This window comes from Corvus moneduloides, chromosome 17 (genome assembly GCF_009650955.1).
Source record: "Corvus moneduloides isolate bCorMon1 chromosome 17, bCorMon1.pri, whole genome shotgun sequence".
Lineage (NCBI taxonomy): Eukaryota > Metazoa > Chordata > Aves > Passeriformes > Corvidae > Corvus > Corvus moneduloides.
The window spans coordinates 12200685-12225105 of NC_045492.1; the positions used below are offsets into that span (position 1 = coordinate 12200685).

General features: G+C 47.6%; 1 protein-coding gene across 5 annotated transcripts in view; it reads left to right on the forward strand.

Annotated features, from left to right (window-relative positions):
- Positions 1-23316, forward strand: part of PMEPA1 (prostate transmembrane protein, androgen induced 1) — a 44519-nt gene extending 21203 nt beyond the window's left edge. For 2 of the 5 annotated variants that reach the window (XM_032126821.1, XM_032126823.1), the window contains 3 exons: positions 11196-11350; positions 17232-17285; positions 17459-23316. In XM_032126821.1, coding sequence (XP_031982712.1) covers positions 11196-11350; positions 17232-17285; positions 17459-18010 — 761 coding nt within the window. In that variant the 3' untranslated portion in view covers positions 18011-23316. Of the gene's footprint in view, positions 1-3195; positions 3204-6145; positions 6149-11195; positions 11351-17231; positions 17286-17455 lie in introns of those variants that run through there. The other 3 variants (XM_032126824.1, XM_032126822.1, XM_032126820.1) reach the window with 3 other exon arrangements.
- The last annotated feature ends 1105 nt before the right edge of the window (positions 23317-24421 follow it).

Here is a 24421-nt window from a genome sequence, read left to right on the forward strand (position 1 = left end):
GCAGTGGTGGCCCAACTTCTTCCCCAAAGCTTTATCTGTGGTCCCAGATGCTTCCGCTCTCAGGGGAATGTCACTGATTTGTGCCACTGATGGGGGACATGAGGGGGACACAGACCATCCCACTGGCAGTGGTGGAAATCACAGAGCCCCCAAACCTGCCTCTCGCCCCTGTGAGAATCCTCATGCACCTGTGTGCAGTGGGAACAGTTTGGGGTTAATTCCTCTGCAAACCCGCAGTGCAGCGAATGATGCTGCTTGTACAGGGCATGGGGGGAAATAATGTTAAATTAAACTCACCGTAAGGGAAGAAAAGCATCCAGCCTCATTCTTTACTGCTCATTTTAGTAATTTCTTCCAGATAACCTACACATCTGTGTCAGTGCAATTAAAGCAGAAATTCTGTCTAATGAACAGTTGTAGCCCTTGGGCTATTGCGGAATGAACAATGAAGTTGGAAACAGTCTTATTAAAATAATAATTAAGAAACAAGGGTTGGGAGACAGGGGGAGGTGCAGATGAGGTGGTGGTGGGATGCTATAGGGTGAGGAGCAGAGGAGAGCTGACTTCGACCTGGTTCTGAACTTCCAGGGGTGACTCCCGCCATGACCCTGCCCTGTAGAAGGGACTGGGCAGTGAGGCTGCACCCGGGGCTGGGCACAGGTCATGCCAGGGACATGTGGTCATTCCATGTCACAACAAAACAGTTTCTCAAGCCCGTCTTGCACTGGAGTGGGAGTGGTGGCCCAGGCTGTGGCCTGGCCCTGTCACGGGCAGCGTTTGCCCTCCTGTTCAGCAGATCAATGATTTTGGCTGTGTATTTTATGTTGAGGTTTTCTTCAACAGCTGATAAAGCTCAGAGAGGGAGGAGAATGTTTCTTGTGTTAGGCAGGATTATATCTTGTTTTGCTTTCCCCAGAAAACCATCCTTTCTCAGTAAAAAAACCAACACTCTGCTCACCCACATGGTTTGCTTTAACTTTCTTTTCTCTTTTACATTCCTGAGGACTGGGACTGACCAGGCTCAGCTGTGTCAGTGATGGGGACTGGCCAGTTTTTCTCATGTGATACAGTTTATTCTTTTGTTTCTAAGTAAATAAAAACAAAAAATTCCTTTTCAGTGTTAACCCGTGGGGTTATAATAGTGTCTCTCTGCAAGTCATCATTTTTTGCCAATAAATCAGTTAAAACTTGGAGCTGGCTTTTTCAAACTTAATACACTCCTATTTAGAAATGCATGTGCTGCAGAAAGCGACTGACTCTCGGAATAATAAAAATAAATTTAAAAAAAAGCAAATGCCATAAAAAAAAAGAGGCCAGACAAATCCCAGTGGAATGATACATTGGAATGATTTTAGTGGGATTTATATCTACGAGCTGTGGGGGTTTTGTGGTTTTTTTTTCTTTTGAAATGGTTGTGAACCAGAGTGATTACTTATCATTTTCATTTTAACTCCATCTGACAAATCGTTTTAGATGGAGAAAGCAATACTGCATCTTTAAATGGCTACTCTGTCAGCGCATCTTGCAGGGCTTTAAATGCCCTTTGTTATCACAGTCTAGACAGGACGCAGGCGGAATATTTGATATGTTATAAGGCAGAGATGTGACAAGGTTGAATTAATTTACTGGCTTATTTAAAACTGAATTTCAAAACATTTTTCCTTACAAACTTGTCTTTTTCTCTCTCTATCCTATATTTTTTTTTTTTTCGAAGTTCGTGCAGTATGTTTCGACTGTTTAGACTGGGAGAGGAGACATTGGCTTACTGCAGCCTGCAGTACTTTAATTGCCCTTTTTATGACTGTCTAGACATCATGCAGATGCATGTTTGTGGTGAGAAGACATTTCCCCCTCTGGTTATACGATAGTCTGAAACCTTTACATTCCCTATCTCCTTACCCCCTCTGCCTTGGAATGCGCTTTACTCCCTCCATCCCCGAAAATCACTTTTCCCCGTAGTTTTATTTTTTGAAGGACACTTCAGCCGCCGTTTTCCTGCTCTTTTCCACGTGCTGGCGTGCAAACGCTTAGTGGGGATGGAGGTGTGAGGAGGGGATGGCTCTCGGGGGTCGCTGCACCGGGGGTGTCCCCGCAGCGCTGTCCCCGCGGTGGGTGCGGGTGCCCGTACGAGCGAGCACATCGGCGCGCTTTGAATGGGTGCGGAGTTTTAGTTATGCAAATCGATGCATTAATTAACCCCGTTGCTATAGCTACTGCTTTATTGTTAAATGCAGTGAAAAGGGGACAGGCTGTGTCCATGGATAATCCTCCCGTCGGTGCTGTGCCCCCTCCCGCCCGGTGCGGGGCAGCTGCCGCCCGCATCCCGCATCCCGGCGGGCAGGTGGCGGGGCAGTGCCGGCCCGACAGCGGCCGGGATGGGCCGGCCGGGGCTCTGCCGCCTGCCCCCGGGCCCATTGTGGGGGCTGACCCGAGGGTCGGCTCCGTGCAGCCCCCCCCGCCCCGTGTGTCTGGGGATGGGACGGAGGAGCGGGACAATGGGGCGGCAGGAGGGACGCAGCTGGGCCGGGATGGGGATGCTCGGGGGAGGGGGGCAGAGCACCCCGGGATGGGGACTGGGTTGCTCAGGGAGGGCGGGGAGGCCCAGGATGGGGATGCTCAGGGAAGCCCAGGACTAGGATGTTCAGGAAGGGCAGGTGACCCCAGCCCGGTTCTTGGCCCCAAACCCCATCTGTGGCTGGCCTTCTCTTTGTGTGTGCCCTAAAACCTGCACATACAGAACCCCCCAACAAAACAGACTTCCCAGCAGATCTGCTGTGGGAGTTAAAACCTTTCTCAGGCTGTTGCTGCAGCTGAGGTGGAAGTAAATTTATTACCTTTAATTTTGTCAGATTTGGGGCGGTTGTACTCACCTCCCCCATTCACTCTGGTGTGTGTGTATATATATATAAATATAATTTTTTTCCACATCTCTGTGAGAGTGTGCACATGCATTCGCTTCCATCTGGTGGTAGCGACCAGTTCAAGAACTCAAATCCTGCAGTGACCAGACACAGTGTGCCTGTCTGGGCATTTGCATGCATTTTGCATATTTTCTCTCTGCAATGCATAATTTTGCCTGTAACTTAAGAGTGTCCTTGTTCTCTGGGAGTAACTTGCCTTGTGAAAGGTTGCTCCTCTGGTGCGCGGGAGCTACAGAGTGGCACTGATGGTAACGGCGCTTGGGAAGAGGCAGAGCAGGGAGAGTTTCCCGTTTTTTGGCCCTGGACAGTGCTGAGGAAATCCGGTCGCAGTTCCAGCCCTGTCATGACCTGTGTGGCTTTGGCCAACTTGCTCAATCTGGGTTTCGACACCCGTCTGCGAGCCAGGGCAGCCCCTGTGGCACTGCTGCCCAGGGCTGCATGTCCTGGAGCCCCCAGGGGAGCTGCAGCATCAGGACAGGGGCACGGCAAGGTCTCCAGCACCGCTCCCAAATGTCACGGGGCTCCATGGGGCTGTGCTGGTTGATAAGTGAGGTGGTGTGAGGGAGCCATGCTGGTACAGAGGAGAAATGCTGAAGGAGCACAGGTTCCCCAGCCACGGTTCAGGGTGTTTTGTGACTTTTCTGCACCTCAGTTTTGTCCCTAGCCGGGTGCTGGGTGTGAGTTGATGGGTGTCATGCTTGTGTCAGGGAGGCACAGGCACTGCTGCTGTCTGTGTCTCACTCAAGGTGCCCCTTCTTGAGCACTGGTCCCACAGGACTCGCTGGGCACCGTGGCAGGGGTTGGGTGCTGGCACTGGGGCACCTGGAGCTGCCTTGGACTCTGACAGGGCCATAGCTGAGTGCACTGGGGATTGACCCACGGATGGTTTCCCCAAGAATAAGTGGAAATGGAAACTTCCTAGGGGACAGCCAGGGTGGAGAGACACCTGGTGAAACCCAGCGTATACAGCGTTTGTTTAGCTGGAAGAGGCTGTGGTTGATGCCGATGACATCCACAAACCCCCATCTCCACACCCACGTGCTGTCCCCGCCGGCTGTTGTGCGCTGGGGTGTCCCACACAGAGCAGGACAGCCTGTGCCATCTCCCTGCTCCGCTGCCGCCTGCCTTTCTGTGTGCACAGCAAGCGCAGCCTGCTGGCTCCTCGTGACCTTCACAATTCAAGGCGCCTTGTTGTGCTGGGCTGGGTGACAAATGAATCCCATATTCCCCATATTCCTTGGTGTCTCCGTGGCAGCAGGAGGAGGGAGCAGCTCCGGCACTGCTGGGTGACGCGATGCAGGTGGATGCAGCTGATGGAGGCTGCAGGTGCCCCGTCAGTGCGAGGCAGCTCCATTGCAGTGGGAGACAGGGCTCAGAGGAAGCTGGAATCAGAAACCCAGTCCCTGTCATTGCTGTTTGGAGAGGGGGCAAAGCCCTCCCTGCATGGAGCACTTGCTCTCCTTGGAGCATCCGTGTCTGGCAATTTGTCTGTGGAAACAGATGTGGGCAGCGACAAACATCTATTTCTATAACTAGAAACAAATTTGGTAATTGCCTCTTTCAACAGGACTTGCTCAAGCAGGAAATGAAATTCCTAAATGGCAGTTAGCAAAAGTATTTATAGCTAAGTTCATAAATGAGATGTGCTTTCCTTTGTCATGAGTTTCTGCTGGGTGGAAAGAAAAAAAACCTCTACAGTAGCAAGCCACATATTGATGAGGAGTGTTTCCAGGGTATACGAAAATACTTATTTATTAATGTGTTTATTTTTACTGGCTGTTAGAAATACCCCTGACAAACAAAACCTGTTTGGTCTTTCAGGGTCAGCTGGTGGGGTTTGATCCGGATGTTGTGTGCTGTGTTTTTTCACTCATTATTTGGTAGTTTGTTTTTTTTTTCTGGTTCAGGCTATTTATGATTGCAGATGGTAAACTCTTTTTCCTGTGTCCCTCTCTCTGGATGCTCATGTTCAAAGGGGTGGGTGATGTTCTGGCCTCACTCACCCCTGCCCAGACATCATCCAGGCCTGATGCCATTGTGCTTCCTCTCGGGAAGCAGGAGATGCTCTGGATGTTCTCAGCTTGGTGGGGGCCATGAGCCCTGCTCAACATTTTCTAGTGAGCAAGCACATTTACCTGTCTTTTAAGTGCAAAATCAAAATGACTTTATTCTTTTAATCCAGTTTAGCTGTTCTCACCCTTGGGAGTAACTTCAAAAGCCATGTACTCCTTCCAGTCATCTCGGTAGGCTGGGATCAGCCTTACTGTGTGTGAAATACCTTGTCTAAAAATCCTGGAAAAGGGGAGGGTGATAGAAATAGGCACAGAAAAGAGAGAAGGAGTTGGCATATGCAAGATTTCAGAGAGTCTGCATGTCCCAAAGAACCTTGTTAGTTCTCATTGCTCTGAGGGAGCTGTTTCATGTCTTCAGGAGTTTCTCTAAACAAGTCTCCGGTTGACAGGTCTCTGCTCGGAGCCGGGAAGTGTCCTGGCTGACAGAGCTGCTGACCCCAGCTCTCACATTTGCCATTTCCCTGTAAAAGCTGAGTTCTGCCATGCTGATCCTGCCTTTCTGGCCCTTGGATGCATGTCCCACTCCCCACAGCTGCCACCGAGCCGTGCGAGCTCGGGAAGGTCACCTTCTGAAAACAGGCCCAGTGGTGTGGCCAGGACAGTTGCTGTGTTTTTTGAGCGCTAAAAAATTTTCTGAGGCACAACCAGTTTGATATTTCTGTGACTATTAAGCATGAAATGGGGCTGTTTCCTTTAAAACGAACAAAAATGGGGGTGGGGAGGTGAGGCCATCATTTGCCAATGACTCAGAGGATGTGATGCTTGATTACCTGGGGTGACAGATGAAGAAAAAGAACTATATTAAACGCATTTATGGCCCAAGGCTTGGCGCTACGGACAGGACTTCTTGGGGCCCTATTCCCTGTTTTCCAGCAATGTTTTTTCTCAGCTGGCTCCTTTTCTAAGTCTCACTTGCTCCTTGCCCTCCTGCCCCATCTCAGCCTGCCGTCACTGGCTCACACGGCGTCTTTTGTGCTCGCTGCATCAGAATTGTCTGTGCTGAATCCAGAAATGCAGTTTAGCTGTTAGCTGCACTGATGATGCATGAAGCAGCCCAGTATGAGCTCTTCCCAGCTGTCCTGCCTGTTGTCACAGGCCTGATCCTGGTCCCTGCAATGCCTTGGTGCTGCTGCAGCTTCAAGGTGCTGCCAGTCAGTGCCAGCAGTGGCACTATCAATATTGAGATAGTATTCTGTATCTATCTGCAGTACTTACTGTGCTGTCTTGTAAACAAATACAGTTGTGGGCAATCTGATGGGCCCTTTGGATCTGGTTTTATGGAGGCATTAGAAGATAAATGTAGCAGATGCTAATACAAAAATAGTGCAGTAATGACTTCGCCTTCTCTGATTGTTTCTAAGATGACCTAGCAGACGAGCAGCAGAGGATGAGTAATCTGCTGTCTGAAGTTCTTTGTTCTTTCATCTCTTCTTTGCTGTCCACAGCCTCTGAGAGGGAGAACACTCTTAAAAGAGAGTAAGAGTGTGTAAGAGAGTGTGTGAGTGTGTTAAGAATGTGTAACTGTGTGTGAGTGTGTACGACTGTGAGGTTTTTTTAACTTTTTTTCTTAGGAATTGTGGCTAGTGCAGCTACATTTCTTCAGTTTAGCTGTTATCTCCTGAGCAATTTCACTTCTTCTCATCACTTCTCACACAATACACAATTCCAGTACGCATAGAAATTGTAATTGAAGCTTGGGGATGACTAGTTTGACCTGCAGATGTGTGTTATACCTGGCTGAAAGCAAGGGTTATCTTGGCCAAGACCCTGCCTGAAAGCTGTTCTGTCCGCCTGTAAATGATAGCTGGAGTGTCTGAAATTATTGCAGCAAAATACAGGTTTTGGGGGTTTTTTTTTCTCCTTTATACTTGTGGTGGTTTGGAGAATTTGTCTTCTGCAGAGATACTCTGTGTGGAAGGAAGAGCATTAATAAAGTTTATAGGAAGCATTTTATGAACTGAAGTGTAGCTGTAAAAGGCAAGGCAATGCATTTAAAGTGTAACCAAGCCTCACCTCCCCTACGGCCGTGAGGGTGCTCCCAGCATCACCATTGACTCAAGTCACTCTCCCTCCTTGTAAATATATTAATTAATTTAAACCTGTGGGTGCCAGTATTTTGTTTATAAGGACTCGAGGAAGCTCCTAGATGCACCTTCCTGCAGCAACTTCTGTGGAGCCATGAGCGTGGTCTGCAGTGGGAGGAGTGCAGCCGGCACACATAAATCCATACATTTCAGACACTTTAGAGCTTTACGGTGTTGATGACTGGACAGCAGGATGGGCACCAAGGGCATGAGCTTCTTCTAAATCCAGGAGAGTGGAGACCACGGCCTTTGGAAGCAGGGGAGTCCCCATCACTCATTAATACATTCAGATAATCCATCGCGAAGCCCTTGTTCAAGGCCACGCGTGGTGTGAAGTGGCGAGCGAGCAGCGAACGTGATGAATGGGACGCGACAAGTCATTCTCCTTGGTCACGAATACCCCGTTTTAGGGTGGTGAGAATCTGGGGAAAAAATGCTTAGTTGCAAAACAGTTGCACGCACGGTGCCCGGCTCCCGGAGCTGCCGCGTCTAGACAGAAAATACGGAAAAGCAGGTTGTGTCACTTAAATGTGATGTCTGAACCTGTTAGTTTGAAACGTATTCTGGAATAAAAATTATGCAAAATTAAATTAGTGTGACCTTGCTTTGCATTTGGAGGCGGAATATGCCCATCTTGTAAAGCCTAGTGCATTTATAACACTTCCCTTGGGGAAAATTACAGAGAGAAATGGAATGAGGTCTCTTCTAATTGAAAAGTGACGATGATTAGGAAGCCAAATACAAAATGTGTTGAGTATTTTTTTTCTTGTTTTGTTGTGTGTGTGTTTTTAAGAATACCAGTAGAATTATAAATTATGTGCTTTGCAGTTTGGCTTGTTTTTCATTCCCCAAAGGCTTTTTATTAGCATAGCAGCTGAATTGCACTTGTATAATAACATATTAACTCAAACTTTGGGTTTTTAATGATCTTTCTTCATTAGTTTGACTGAGCTGCTTGGATAAAAATCTTAGTGAGTATATCCAGCTTTCCAGTGTGTTGGGTTTGTTTTCACTTCTGCAGAAAAGCCCGTGAAGACAAGTTAAAACAGAGAGAGAGCTGGCAGAAACTTTAGTGCCTCGAGTGGGTATGAGTCTCTTGAAACATGAAAAGCACAAATTCAGTGTGTGGGGGTTTTTTTTATGTTTGGTTTGACTTTTATTTTATTTTTTCCAAAGGCCAGATTGGGCAACCTGAGTGTTCTTGCTCATCTCTGCATACAGGATGGGTTTGCTTCTGGGCATGGTAAGGCTGGGCTGCTCCTCAGAGCCTGGGCTTGGGGTAGAGATGGGGCAGGAGGAGCATCCCTGCTGGAAAGCAGCATCCCCTTTGTTCTGGTAATCATCCTGTGCCTTCCTGTTGCACCTCTTGGCGAGTGTTGTGTAATCCCCAATTACAGCAGTCCCAGAGCACTGAGGGATGGATGAGACACTGGTGTGTTGTCCCAGATGCTGGTGGAATTCCCACCCTTTCTTCTGCTTCAGGCTCTGCTGGTTCTGTGCCTGTGTGTGCAGGAAGCCTGGTTTAGATAATTTGTAAGTGACACATCTTGTGTGTTCCTTCCTGGGAAGGAGTTATGGCAGTACTTCCCCATGGCCAAAACCTCACCTGTGTCACTGAAGTACCAGGACCAATTTAGCAAGGTTTAGTTCATTTAAGGGATCTCTTGTCCTAGGAAAGGAACTTTTCTTTACTACTACTTTGGCCTTGTTTTTCTTCAGAAATACAGCCCCTTTTAACAGAAAAGGAAGTTTTCCATCACTGGCTTAATTTATATTTTTTCTTGTGTTTTCTTGCCATGGCCAAAGCACATGCTGCATTTTGAGGCTGAAGTGACTCATCCTCTTAAAAACATTTGGGGGTTTTTTGTTTGGATTTTTCTTTTCCATAATGGTTTGTGCAGAAGATGGGCTCTGCACCCAGGGTGGGTGGCTGCTCTGCTGCCCACAGGGAGGGCAGGCACAGGGGCTCTAGGATCTGGCTCTTCATGGGTGACCAGGGGAGCACCCAGGGGAACTGTGGGGAGCCCTGCTGGTGGTTGGGTGCTGGATGTCAGGGAGATGCTGTCAGTGCTCAGTTACAGCTGGCTCCAGGAATGTCTCCGGGGTGTGTAGGGACACCCCTACACAGCGGGGGTGACATGGGAACAGTCGCTGTGTCTTTTTTTAAATAGTTTTGCGTCGTCCCCTTTTGCAACCCTTTAGGTTTTGGTGTGTTTGTGCCTGTGGTCAGTCTGGGTTCTGCTCAGAAGCAGCGAGCTCCTGTTCCAGCCAGTTCCTCCAGCACAGGGCACCGGGGGCAGCTTTTGGGTCCCACAGATGAGCTGTACTGCTTTGGGGCTGGATCAAATTGTTGGGAATGTGGTTTTCTTCCATGCTCTTCCCCTCACAGTGGCACTGGGCAACTTGTTGGGGCTGCTGTGAAAGACCCAGAGCTTGTCTTTTATTCTAGCTGAAAACCATTTTTAAGGCAAAACTCCTGTACAATGTTTGGCTTTTAATCCCTCTCTCCCCACCCCATGTGCAACTGTCCAGAGTAGGGGCAGCTGTGTTTTAGGTGGAAGGATACGGGCTCCTAGTCCCTCATCCATCCAACTCCAAGAGCCAGATAAGGCTCCTGCTTTCAAGGCATAATTCTGCTTTCTGCAGGCAGTGGGCAGAGCTGATGGAGCATTTCGGGCAGTGGCAGAAATAGCTGCTGTTTAGCAGAAAGAGCTCCAAGGTAACTGGCAGCACTCACCACCTGGACTGTTTTCTTGACATTTATTTGCTTTTACTGGCACTCAAATGCCACCTGTCAGGAGAAAACTTTCCATTAAAAAAAAAAAAAATTCCTGACTCAGCAGAAGCCACCCCAGCTGGTATGAGTGGTGCCCTTTGAGTTCTGGTGGGCCTTGCTGTGTATCTGCAGATATACATGTGTGTGTCTGTATAGATTAAATACAGATGGCAGCATCCATGATAGCTTCAGGCATGGCTTTCCCAAACTGGATTTTATAGCTGTCGCTGCTGAGAAGCAAACAAAGTGTAAATCCCCAGAATGATTGAATTTTCCTGTCTGGCCCCTCCTTCCCTCCTTTTTACTGGGCACTGGAGTTGCTGCTGCCCAGTCCTGGGCACTGCTGGCATGAAGGGGGGCTGGGGGGAGTGACTGAGCAGTTTGGGAATGGCATGTACTCCCTGGGCACCAAATTCATGGAAATAATAACCCAGCACTATGTTTGCCTCCAGTACTCAATTTTCCTAAGCCTCAGAGAGGTGTGAGGAATTATTTCCTTAGGAAATTTTAGGAGTGGCTTCTCGCTGCCTCGTGCCAAGTGTCTGCAGAGTTAACGGGATAGTCTGTTGTTTGCTTGTTCTTGTTTGTTTGGAGGGGTTTTGGCAGTTTTCCTTTCTGCCAGTTCAAGCCACTCAAGCTGCCGCTGTCAGCTGGCCGAGCTGCGAGCTGAGGGCTGTCTGGAGCTCTGGGATGTGGCCCCGTGGCAGACGCATCGCACCCATCTGGCGTCTCACCCAAAAGCAGGAGGTCTCCCCGCCCGCTTCTGTGGCGGGTGGGCAGCTCGGAGACGGGGGGGGCTGCCACTGCCTCCAGTGCTGTGCTGTCCCCTGGGCCCCCACTGCCTGACCCCTGGCACAGAGGGGACGTGTCCTTGTGCAGGGATGTGCCGGGGAGGAATCACTCCTGTCCTCCATGGAGGAAGCAGTGGTGGTGATGGGAAGAGAATTGCAGAAATTTAGCTTGCATTTAGCTGAACTGTTTCATTAGGATGGCTTGTGTTGGTTCGTGGCTCCACAGCCCCGAGAGAGGTACTGGGATGCTCCTGGTTTTGTGCCCAGCACTGAGGAGGGCTTTGGGAAGTCCAGTCTGTGCTGTAGCCTGGAAACACTCTGCAGTATAGATTGTCTTTTTAAAGATCCCTCCTGGACACTCTTCTGTGACACTGAAAAACTGAATGAGTGAGGCTTTTGTGGGCTCAGGGCACACAGAGCCCACGTGTGAGAGCTGTAATGGGAAGGGTGCAGTGTTGTCAGTGGTGTCTCAGCCACTTTATTGTTCTTGTGCTGAGTTATCTGCTGCTGTTCCTGATGGCTCAAAGTCTGTCTGTCTGTCTCTCTTGCAGCGGAGCTGGAGTTTGTACAGATAATCATAATCGTGGTGGTGATGATGGTTATGGTGGTGGTGATCACGTGTCTGCTGAACCACTACAAACTCTCTGCACGATCCTTCATCAGCCGGCACAGCCAGGGCAGGCGGCGAGACGAGAACCTCTCCTCAGTAAGTCACACCCTGCTCTTCCAGCCACACATGCCAGGTTATCTTTGGCCTTGGCATCGTCTGTCTCTGTTACTGGGGGTGGGAGGGCGTTTTAGGGGTGCCTCTGACTCTTTAGGGTGCTGTGTGTGCTAATCTATGGACAGCCATAGCCTCTGCCTTTGCCCTGAGCTTTCCAAATCTGATTTTACATCAGTAAAGTGACTGCACGAGGCTGTTCTTGGCATGTCCTGCTCCTGAAACCATCACCCTCATCTGGTTGGGGTTCATATGCCTTGGTTTAGCAGACCCAAACTATCAAGTCCTTTGGCTCCAGTTAGAGAGTCTCAAGTGACTGTATGAAAACTTCCTGCCTGCCTTGCAGGGAGCAGGAAATCCTGACTGACTCGCTCCAGTTTTCACCAGTGCTGCTGCCATTACTGTGGTGCAAGGGGCAGAAAACACTTGTCAGCCAGACAAGCAGAGAGCTCTCCAAGGGGATGTGTGAGAGGCTGTCTGTAACCCAGGCTCCTGGCTTCATAAAAGCCCGAGGAGAAACGTGTGAATTGTCCCTCTGACAGGGATTTGAGGGGAAGCCTCTCCAGCCTCGAGGCAGATGTTGGTTCATGCAGTTTCCTTAAGTGTAGTGGCTCAGAGAAACTCAGAAGGATGTATAGAGAACAGGCATCACATTTTCTTGGAAGGTGAGCATGTGCTGTTCGCTGCTGCCTCTGTGGCTCCGTCTTCAGTGCAGGGATGTCTTGTACTGATACTTCTCTTTGTTAGCATTCACCCTGAAGGGTCTTAGAGCCCTTTAAGTAGGGCTCCCTCAAGGTCACTGCTCCATGCCCCCTCCTCTGCAGGCTGCCAGGGCAGGCTGGACACACCGCTGGTGCTGTGGGGTGCTCTGTGTGGGGCCAAGCTCCCTGAATCAGATCCGTACTCGCTGCAGGAAAAAGATCAAATATGGGGATTGCTTGGGGGTTTTTTCTTCTATTTTTCCATTTTCTTTCCTCTATTTTTATTTTTTTTTGAGAGAGATATTTAAGATCTTTCACTAAGCCAGGCTTCAGTGCAGCTGAAGGCTGCCCAGGGCTGTCCCTCGTAGCTGCTGTTGTTGTCACACGCCACACGCAGCAGACAGAGCTCCCTCCTCGGCCGCTTTGTGGGGGGGATGCCCCGTGGGAAGGAGAGCTGTGCAAACCCAACCCAATTAACCCCCTCCTCGTTCCGTGGGCTGTGGGGCACCTCCCCAGAGGGCACGGCATGATCCCGGCTCGGGGTCGTCTGTCAACGCTGCAGTGGCATCAGAGTGCTGGGAATGCCTGATCCCACGGGGTGCCTGATCCCACGTTAAACCAGCTGGTGTGAGGGTGGAGATAGCTCAGGCACCTCCCTGCTTTGGGGATCAGAGCCCAGCTCCCCACACATATCCCAGCTCCACCCGGAAATCTTACATTCCTCTTACGATCCCGTGCGCCCACTTCCAGCAGCAGCAGAGTGTGGGCATCCGAGCACATGAGTTATTAAAAATAGCAGAAACATTGTTTTCCCATTTTCAGATTCTTTTACTGTATTATCATGTCCAGAATGTTTTACTTGCACAATGCCAAATCGTGTCATTTTACATTTTCAAAGCAGAGTTCAGATCAAGCCCTCTTAATTTTAATACAGTAATTTCTGTTTTCTTAAGTGGCCTGCTATTTATTTTCTTTAAAGAGAGTTAAGAAGGCTAACATGGAAAGAGAAGAGAAAATCACATGGAGATTGACCAAAAATTTCAGGTTGAATGAAAAATTTACTCTTTAAAAAACAATTCCTTTTTCCCCTTTATTATTTTTTTCTATTTTAAATTTTACCAGGCCAGAATTTCTACCCATTTTTTGGTTCAGCTCTGTTACTTATTCAGCCTTGAGACACATCAGTGATTAAATGGCTTTTCAGCAGAGTTTGACCTCTGTGCCTCTGCTCGACCCCAGTGAGGATGTGGAGTCTTCAAAACCTTTTTTGGAGCTAAGGAGAGAAATAGGAATATATAATTTTGGTTGGTTTTTTATTATTTCCCATCTTTATGGTTGTTCCCCATCTCTCTGCCCTGTCCATGTGGTGTATGCAGCACTGATGGAGTGGCAGCAGAGATTCCCTGTGGTCCCAGCACCTTCCTGATGGGACAGAGAAGGCCCTCATGTGCTAATGAGCGGGAAGCTCATTACAGTGGGATCCAGCATAATAAAGATCTTAAAGGCAGCACCTTTCAGGCTCAGCACAGCGTGTCTGTCGGTGGAAAACAGCTCCAGACTGAAGGAGAGCTGGAGCCTGGCAGGCAGAGGCCACACTGGGCTGGATACTGGTTTATGCAATCCGTTAAACTTGCACTGAACTGGTGTTGGGCTTTTTAAATCCCAAACTTCATTTTGGTGTCGTGACCGCAGATGGGCACTGGAGCTGCATTCACGCTTTTCATCTGCTGAAATATTAAAGCAGTTCATCCCGTGGTCAGGATGCTGCTGGGTCTGCTGGAGTTGTCCTTTTTTGTTGCTGCAGCTCAAAAATTACAGCTGAAGGAGAAATTAATTTCCCTAAAGGGTTTTTTAATGCGGCTCTTGCTGGCAAGCAGTTTTTGTATTACTTCATGCGTTTCTCCACCACCGTTCTCGCTGTACTTAAACTCTTGTCTCCTCATGACAAGTACTTTTGATTTTCCAGAACTAAGAATATTTAAGAAATGCTACTGACAACTCTCTTTGCCATAAGAATGGCACTGTCCCTGCACCTTTGGAACAGTGGTATCCCACTCCTCCAAGAAAAAGTAGTGTAAGTGCAATTTCCAAGCGCACCTTTGTCCTCCAAAATAGAAAATATGAGTCTTCCTGAAGGCTCAGAGACTTAATCTGTACCATGCAGCTTTACAGAGAAAATTCTCTGACATCACTAAAACAAGTAGTTCTCAAAAAGTTGAAGATTCATCTCTAAAAAGAAATTTAAAAGTAATTTTAGGTTCTGCAGCAAGTCCTGCAATACTTGCGGAGGCTTTTACAGCTGTGTTGCTCACCAGACAACAGAATCTCAGCTTTCCTTTCAGAGACCCGTGGCTTTCTAGACTGTTCATTGTTTAGATGAATTCAAGTCCTAAATATGCTGAAAATCAGAGGTGAGTGAGGAGAGGCCGAGGGTTTGCAGTGATGTTGCTCCTGCAGTTTTGCTTGGCTCAGTGGGGCTGTGGAGCCATCCCAGGGCCAAAGTGAAGGCTAAAAGCAGGGATGTATTCTGTCCCAGAGGCTTTGCCCTCCTCTGACTACTGATTTCCAGCAGTTTTAATCTTGCTGTGGAGTTTTCAGGAGAGCTGAGCTGTTCTCCAGATGGGCTTTGTGGTAGTGTGTGAGGTGGGGGTTGGCGTTGGGGAGCACTGGGTGCCTGTGGTCGGTCAGCTGTGGGCACAGGAGCATGGCCAGGCCCTGGAGTCCTGGGAGAGGTGGTTAATAGTGGCTGCAGAGATCCAGCTCCTGCAGAAAATGGGTCTCCTCTCTGCTGCTCCTCTCTCTGCACATCCCATTTTAGTGCTGTTTCTGTAGGTTTGCTATTCTTGCATCCACATGTTGCCCAGGGCATCATTCCTGGAGCTCATCTGTACAAACAGATGAATGGTGTGTGAGCCAGAGCTTTGATTCCAAACACATGGGCAGGATCTTGGTGCAGGCTCTGGGTGAGTGGGCACCTAGGGGTAGGGATGTTTTGGGTGGAGCAGCCCTCCCCATCACCTGCCACCACGGGATGTCCCAGCTGAGCCTGCCAGGGCTGGGAAGCACCAGCCTGCAGCCACCCTCGTGGGAGCTGGCTGACATCACTCCCGGGAAAGGGGGGAGCAGATGGGATATTGCCATGGCACTGCCCACTGCCAAGTTAAATATAAAACATCTAGCAGAAGGCAGCGGGGTACTTGCTGCTCAGGAAGTCTGCCACGGGGGCACGGCAAAGTAAACACAATTTTCGGAGTGCTTCCCGCTCCTGCCCACTGCTTTGGCGTCCTTTGGGATGAGGGGATGGGCTGGCAGCGCCTGTGGTGGCACTGGAAATCCTCCCTGGGCCCTTTGGTGTCAGTGCCTGAGCACAGAGTCAGAGGGAGGATTTGTCCTGTGGCAGATGCAGTTCCTCTTGGATCTTTTGGCTGCTGGGGGAATTTGATTGCAGACTCTCCCTGCAGGCAAGAAATCCATGTAAAATGGACCAGACTAAACAGTCGATGCCTGTGTAAACAGTTGCATGTTGGAGTCTCGAGGTCTGGAATGAAACAGGGCTGTCTTGCTCGGGAAGGGCCATGGGGCTGCAGCTCAGCCAGCACATTCCTCAGCTGCGGCCGGGGAAGGTGCTGGCATTGTGGCACTTCACCTCTGCTCCAAGGAGATGCTCCTGAAAAAAACATGGAGAAGGGGGAAGGCTCTGGGCAGTCTCATTTCCATTTAAATCGCTGTTTTCCTTGTACTGGCACCAGCATTGCCTTCAGGTTTGTGTGCAGAGCTGAGCTTTAAAACCCAGAACCTGATGGGTTCTCTCCATACCTGATACCACGTGCAATGCCGCAGGAGAAAATATGTTCCAACTTTGGGGAAAATGAAAAAATACGATATAATAGGTGGTTTCTCTGGAGATTTTAACATGGTGCTAGTGCTGTGTTTGGGGCAGGTAGAGAAATAGGTGTTCTCGTAGCAGGAAGGCGTGTGGTTTGCTCAGACCAGCTTCTGAGTGCAACACTTAAAGGGAAAAAGGGGGTTTCTTTTTCCCTTGGCATTTTTTTTCACTGGTGCTAAATACTCCTGCCTGCGCCTGGCTTACTAGTGCCAGAACTGGAGATTCACCTGCAAGGAGCTGGGAAGTTCCAAGTTATAATTACAAGCCTTCTGGCTGTTTTCCTCCAGCTCTGCCTGCCAGAGGGATGTTGCTATATGTGAATATTAGCAATATTTAAATATTGCAGTTCCTAAGGCAAAAATGTCTGGGGTGAACTGTGCATGCTCAGAGTATCACCAGCAGATGGGAAGAACCTTTGTTTGTTTGTTTTGATCATGAATTGTAAACTAGTGTCAGGGTTTGGGGGAAATCGTGGCTTCACCTTGCCTGGGGTTGTTGGCACAGAGGTTCGGATCTCAGGATCAGGGTGATGCTTGCAGTGTAAGGAAGCTTCTACACTTCAGTCCCTCAGTCTATTTAAGCCAAGGACTACTTACTCTTTGGGGAAAAAATACTCTGAAACCATCCTGTTGCTACAGAGTTTTTTCTTTTGTTTTTTTTTAGCCAAATCAAAATTAGGCTTAACATTTGGTTATTCACTTATTATCTTTATTTTCCCATGATGTCCGTGGTTGTGAGCATCAGAATGTGGGTGTGAGGGGTTTTTTTTGGTTTGGTTTTTGTTGTTTTTGTCGGGTTTTTTTTTTAATCTTGTCATTATTTCATGGAGCATTTTTTGATGTCTTGTGAATTACCCACGGCTCATGGATCACAAATTGAAAAATACTCCTCTGGCATGTTTGAACCAGGGAAAGAACCATGCTGGGGGTGTGGGGGTGGGGGAAGTCTGCAAACGGGAGAGGGTTCTTTGCTGGTGCCATTCTCATCATTCATTCTGCAAACGATCCATTAAATGGAGATGGAGGTGCAAGGGGAGGGAAGTTTTGATCGGAAGGGATGTTTTCAGTGGTGATGTGGTAACACTTGAGCATGTATCCACATGATGCCCAGCACACTTGATCATGGTTGGAGATGCTGGTTGGAGTTGGTGCAGGCGGGTCAGGAACACGTTGGTGGCAGTGTCTTCTCTAGGTGACACCTGACACGAGCTGTCTGCAGAAGGAGCTTGACTGCCCTGGCATCAGACTCACCCTGCCCTCTCTTCTCCTTTCCCATGCAGGAGGGAAGCCTGTGGCCTTCGGAAAGCACCGTGTCGGGGACCGGCATAACCGAGGTGAGGGTGCTGTGGGTCCCGCTGTCCCCCTGCCCCGCTGTCCCCCTGCCCCACTGTCCCCCGCCCCGCTGTCCCCCATCCCACTGTCCCCTGCCCTGCTGTCCCCCATCCCACTGTCCCCCGCCCCACAGCACCTCATGCCTCTCAGCCTCTTCGCTCTCTCCCTCCAGCAGCAGATCTACACCCCGCGGCCCAGCGAGCGCCTGGCAGTGCCCTCCTTCCTGCAGAGGGACCGCTTCAACCGGTTCCAGCCCACGTACCCGTACCTGCAGCACGAGATCGACCTGCCGCCCACCATCTCGCTGTCGGACGGCGAGGAACCCCCGCCCTACCAGGGACCCTGCACGCTGCAGCTGCGCGACCCCGAGCAGCAGATGGAGCTCAACAGGGAGTCCGTGCGGGCCCCCCCAAACAGAACCATCTTCGACAGTGACTTGATAGACAACTCCGTGTTCGGGGGGCCGTGCCCCCCCAGCAGTAACTCTGGCATCAGTGCCACCTGCTACGGCAGCAGTGGCAGGATGGAGGGGCCGCCACCGACCTACAGCGAGGTGATCGGCCACTACCCCGGCTCCACCTTTTACCAGCACCAGCAGAACAACAACGGGATGCCCCCCATCTTGGAGGGCAGCAGACTCCATCCCTCACAGATCAATGGCCTTGAGAGCACAACGACGACGGCGTGGAACAAAGAGAAAGAGAAACAAAAAGGGCACCCCTTTTAAAAAAAAGAAAAAAAAGAAAAAAGAAAAAAAAATAGCAAGAAAGTAAATGAAACACTCTGCACTTCTCATTAAAAGAAAAAGGAGAGAGAGAGAGTTGAGGAAGATGAGCAAAGAGAAAAAAAAAGCCCTTCCCCATCTCTCAGTGTATAAATATTTACTTGTTATGTCTGGTCTGAATGCACAAGCCTACCAAGCTTGCAAAAACATTTCTTTATTGAGCTGTGTCTAGACATTTAAAAAGGAAAAAAAAAAAAATCAACTGTAGTCTTTTTTTTTGTTTGTTTCTAGTTGGGCTGTGTGTGAATGCTTTTTTTTTTTTGTTTGATTATTTCACTTATCTTTAAAAACAAAATATTTGCACAAAAACCATTTTGTTTAAAGATCTGCAATATAAATATATAAATATATATTAAAAATAAGAGAAAGTGTATGTGTAAGGAGCAGGAGTATTTTTGTATTAGAAGAGGCCTATTCAAAAAAAAAAAAAGTTGTTTTCTGAACTAGAAGAAAAATGGCAATTTTTTGAGTGCCAACTCAAAAAGCGTGTATTACATTGTAAAAAAACAAAAAACAAAAAAAAATCAAAAGCAGGGGTTTAGAGTTATTTATATAAATGTTGAAATTTTGCACTATTTTTTAATATAAATATGTCAGTGCTTGTGTTGGTCAAAGCCTCTATCATGTCTACCATGAACCTGTTAAGGGATCTATGTGGAAGTGAAGAACAAAGTAGCTGGAAGGGGAGGAGGATCCCTGAAGTGGAGATGCCAGCCCTGGGAGGAGCGGTGAGCGAGACTGCAGCTTATGCAAATCCTTAATTTCCAGAGTCCCTGTGCGTGGCCGCCGACAGCCACGGCTTTATACATTCCCTACAAAGCAAGAGGAGTTGGTGTGTGTCTTGTTTGTCATCCGGTAGGATTTTTGGAGTAACAAGGTAAAATGAAAACTCCCTGCTTCCCACAGTCAGGAATGAATGAAGCAGGCAAAAATTACTTGATTTTTTTTTTCTTTTTTTTTTTTTTTTTCTTTTTTTTTTTTTTTGTTTTTTTTTGGACAACCTCTAACTTTTTGGAGGGGAGGGTGGTGGGGGTTGAGAATAAACTTCTGTGTCTGAAGGAACAAAAGTGTTTTTTGGTTTATTTCTTTCCATGTTCAACTGAAGGGCCCTGTTGGAGCCAAAGCGGTGGTTGTGGAGGTCGATGTGAGGAACTGGTAACGCACCCACTGGCTGCCCTTCAGCTGGGTTTAAATGTCTCATTGAAAGGATGAGGTGGAAAGTGTGGTGGTGGTGAACATCATTTTCATTTTGTTTCAACCTCCCAAACCTCAATTTGGGATAAACGGGCGCAGCCGTGTCCTGCGGCTCTGCCATCCCTGGTTGTCGCTATTTTTTGCGTTTGTTATCCAGCTAAAGAGGCAGCAGATACAGTAGGTGGAAATGAATCTGCTCCTGTGTTGTATTAACTAAAGGCTACAAAAATAATGCTTAAGGCTTTAGATGCAACCCCCCCTTACCTCTTCTGGAACATCCTCTCCCCCCCCAGGTCCCGCTGCCCTCCCGCCGCGGGGCGTTGTGCGTGGTTCATTTATCTTGGTTTCGGAAGCGTTTTGTCTTGCTCTGCTCTTGTTTACATTTTCTGTCACCTCGGTGTCTGGTAGGGGCCTCACCCTCGTGGTGAATTCGTACGTGAGCGAGTGAGTGAGTGGGAAACCTGAGAGAGTGAGGGGGAGAAGGCAAAAGGGAAAAATCCCGTCGTGGGTCCCGTCTCTCCGAGCGCGAGGAAGGGTCGGTAGGGAACCACAGAGAGCGAGGATTTTACAAGGGGGTGTGATTTGATTTCTTGCAGGATGCTATCTAGTAGAGTGACATAAATGAAAGATATAAAGGCAATAACTATTGTTTTTAAGCAACTTTTTTATTACTTGAAAAAGAAAACAAACCTAACCATGAGAACGGTTTTGAAGTTCTGACCATTTGAACAATATTTATATATATTTTAAAGAAGATGATGAATAGCTGAACTTGAAGTTTGATCATTATTTTTTTGCTTTTTTTGTTATTTCTGCCTAGAAATAGTCCTGTACCTTCTCAGTACTTCAATCTGCTTTTCCACAGCTCTTGAAATCTTCATAGTTTTGCAGTCATGTAACCTAAATTTTGATGACCTAAAAAAAAAAGAAAAAAAAAAAAGAAAAAAAAAAGCCACAAAAAAAAAGTAATGCAAAGGAATAAATCTAGTTTGTCATGAAAGGTACAAAACTGACGAATTTGTACGAGGTTTTTAAAATGTATCTTTCCTTTATGTAACATGTCTATTTAGTGCCTTATTAAAGAAACAGTAACCCTCCCTTATTAGAGAGAGGGACACAAAATCATCATTAGCATTACAAGTAACCAGCGTCTGGTCTCTTGCTCCTTTGGACCTTGCATTCACTTTTCCAGTCCCTTTTTCCCGGAGCAGCTCCCTGTGCCTGGCCACGCCGGCTGCTCCCTTGGCCGCTGCTCTGCTCCGACTGTTCTTAGGGAACTTGAACATGTTTTATGCACATTATCCTACCCGGGGAGGTAGGAATTTGTGGTGGATATTGTAAATGAGATACCAACCAAAAGAGAAAGCGAAATATAATATCTACTGCCCTCTTGAGCCAAAATGCGTGAATAGTGTTGTTGGGGTTGGGTGTTTTTTTGTTTTGTTTTTTGGGGAGGGAGGGGGGGTTGTTCAGTGATCTGAACTAGTTTTGTTTGCTGTAAAAAAAATACGGTTACCTCAGCAGATTTTGGGTGGAATATGCATCACATGTTTAAAACTGAGCAGTGAGTAAAGAGGTGGTGTGGGGACCAGAGGTTGTTAAGGAATGAGATTGTCTTGTCACAGGGTGTTACCTGGCCACCAACCCCCGTGGAAAAGTCAGGGAAGTGGGCAGGGGCTGGATAGGCACAGAGGGGTAGTGGGAGAGGGTCTGAAGATGCAGTGCAATTGAACCCAGCTCTCATGCTTGAAAGTCCTCGAAATTTCAACCAATTCTCTTTCTTTTCCCCCTATTTTTTTTCCCTCCCTCCCCAATCCTCTCCCAGTGTGAGCTTTTATTTGTCTAGTGTCACCCCAAGCTCTGCAGTTGAGTGATCAGTTTGTTGAGTTCCTGGGTCCAGTTTCATTTACCTCTTTCTCTAGTTTGAGGAACTTGATGAGTGTGAAACGGGGTGGCTCATCAACACCAAATTTCTGTTGCAAATGATGCCTTTCAGCCCATCCATGCACAAACCCCAAGCTGCCACCTTTCCCTGAGCTGCTGCAGCCCCAGTGGGGAGAGCCCCAGGTCCCAGGCAGTGGGTGCAGCTCCTCAGCAGAGCTCAGTCGTTATCTTTTGTCTTTCTTCTGTCCATCCCTCTCTTTGCAGTCCTGAGAACTGTGTATTTCAAGTGCAGATACCAGATCAACTCCAAGTTCTGAATGGGTGTTTAGAGATAATGGTCTGTTCTTTTTTTTTATTACTATTATTATTATTGTTGTTATTGTTATTATTATTATTACTACTATTTAATGTTACTTTTCGCCTCGGGGTCCATTTCTTCCCAATTCCCACATCCCAAATTGCCACCAAGGCAGGGAATTTGCTTTGCACACCTTTGCTGATGCCCCGTTCCCTCTGGCCTTGGTGCAGCTCAGCGGAGAGCGGTGCTAGAGTGTCCCGCAGCTGCCAGCAGAGAGATTCAGGCCCCTTAAAAGTGATTTATTTTTAAAGAAGTACAGAAGAATCAAGGCATTGCTAATGCTTAGCAACCTCATGTCCTAGCCTGCCTTTTTGCTCGGAGTTTTAAGTCGCGTTAGCTTTAAAAGGGGTTGTTCATCTTACAGAGTTTCTTAGCTTACAGTACGGCAAACAGCATCCCTAAAGTGCCCCCAAACCTTCCTGGCCTGGAATGGGAACGTGGCTTTGTCGATCCTGGTGGGGAGGAAGGATGGGTTTCATTTGGGGCTGACACTGGTAAAACACGTGTTCCCTTCACAACCCTTGGTTCCACCAGTTTGAGGATTCAGCTTTACTAATCCAGTGTGTTGTTTCCATAAGTGTTACAAAATTCATTCTGTCTTAAGTGGGGGTCTAAGGAAATCCAATTGCTTTCTGGAGAATCACCCTTTTGTATGTGTATTGAATTATAAAATTGCACTAACTGCTATATTAAAGAATAAAGAAATAAAAGCCCAATGTTTTTCCTAAGGATTGGGAAAAGACTGAATCAGAGGTGTAGCATTAACAGTGCTAGGCCAGAAAAGAATGAATTTTAATCTCTTCTGTCTCTGTACCGCTCAGAGATTTTCTGTGTACAACACAAAGCTACAAAAAAAAAAAAAACAAAAAGAAGTTTTCCAGAAACTGCGCTTCAAATTTTTGCTGTACTATAGAAGCTCATGAAGGACAACATTAAAGTCCTAATTTGCCTGCCTTATAGACACATTTCATTGTATTAATATTTTCTTAAACTTCCAGTTGCATTGTGTTGGCTTTGGAGTTTGTTATAGGCAGTCCTGTATCCTGAGTTCTGTTCAGTTTAAACTTATGTAAACTATTGACAGCACATGCAATGCAGTACTTATCTATATTTTGCTGTTTTAGTATGAATATGTACTCTGATGCCAATTTACAAAAATCTGTTGTAAACGCTTCTTGTGTACCAGTAACCGATAGTGGCAATTATATGTCATTCTAAAAGCTGCAATACTTATACAAATAAATTTTACAATACTTTGGAAAATTTGCCTTCACCTTTTGCTTTGTTACCCAAAAAAAAAAAAAATCAACCAAAAAAAAAAAAAATAATCAGGGTTTGTCAACACAATGTAATTTCAATTTTCCTAATTTCTTCTCGAATGTTGGAAAATGAATCTGCTCAGTTTTGGATATTTGTGTGGGTTTCCCCCTTCCTTGTTCTGAACCATGGTCCCGCCTCTGTATTGCCCCCCGTGTGCTCCCCGTGGAGCTGTAGCTGGTTCCTGGTGTATTTGCATGCTCTGTGTGTGTGTGTGTGCGTGTACAGCTGTTTCCTTTCGAGTAGATCAGGTGGCACAGCTCTAATCCCAGAAGAAGCATTCCTGGTTTGCACCAGTGTGTCCAACCTTTCAGCGGTCCTGCCTTTCAGCCAAGAACGTCACTGTTGGTCAGAAGGTCTTAACTTGAATAACGTCAATCAACAAGAACTGTGTAGATTGACTCAAATCCTAAGCACAGAGAATTTGTGTGACTTTTTTCTTCTCTGAGACTGTGGTCAAATTGCAGTGATCACATTAAAGTCATTGAAAACTTGACTGTTTGCAGGGGGTTTTCTTTTGTGTGTCTGAAGGATGGATGTCCCGTAGATTCACCCAGACCCTGGGTTCCCTCTTGGGGCTAAGGGATGTGTAGTCATTAACCCCTGGGTTTTGCTGCCAGCTCTGCCCCAGCCCTTCTCTCTGGCTGGTCACAGGCCCCTGGCTCTGACAAGCAGCTCCTCCAGCTCCTTTGGATGGGTAAGTGGCGGACACTTGGCTTTGATTTGGGCACGAGGAGCTCCTGTGGGCTTCAGCAGGATGCTGGGATGCTCTGCCTGGCCAATTATTTGCAACGCAGCCCCAGGCTGATGGTCACTTGGGAGAATATCTCTGGTAAGGAATGAAAGCAGCTTAATTGCAGCCCAGGGAGGAGAACCCCAAATCCACCCCTCTGGCTTCGATTCTGGAGCTGTGCCACTCGCCTCCCGGTTGTGGTTTGTTTTGTGGGACTCCTGGTGTTCTTTGTGCATTGCTGCTGGAAAGACAACCCGGTGTGATACAGTGCTGGAAAGAGCTGGCCTTGGCTGGAACACTTTTCCCTGTGGTAGGAAGTCAGATGCTTTTAAGGCTGTGCCAATGCTGTGACCCCAGTGTTGGCTTGAGCAGCTCCAAACCTTCTTTCCCATCTCATGCCCAAAGAAATGCCAAAACACAAAACTTCTGAGAGCAGGCAGTGCCCCTGCCCCAACCTCAGGATCACAAATATCCAAGTGGAATACATCCATCCACCTTGCCCCAGGCATGGCGAGGCAGGGAAAGGGCGGGGTTTGGTTTGAATCACTGTTTCGAAATTACATTTTTGGAATCACAGCTGAAACCAACATCTTCCCACAGAAAAAGAGAGCTCAGCTGAAACCACATTTTCCAAAAGGGAATTTTTTTAAATGACAAAAAAAAAAGAAATCAAGTTCAACCAGTGCAGCGCGTGGGAATGGGCAGAGGTAGCTGTTACTAAGCTACCTTTCCATGTCTGCTGAGGAGATCTGGGGACACTGCAGCACCACTGATTGCCAAAAGATTATTTTTAAATTTCTGGGTTTTGGTCGGGTTCTTTTTTTTCAGCTCAAAGGAAGAAACAATTTTATGACTTTTGGAAACCATA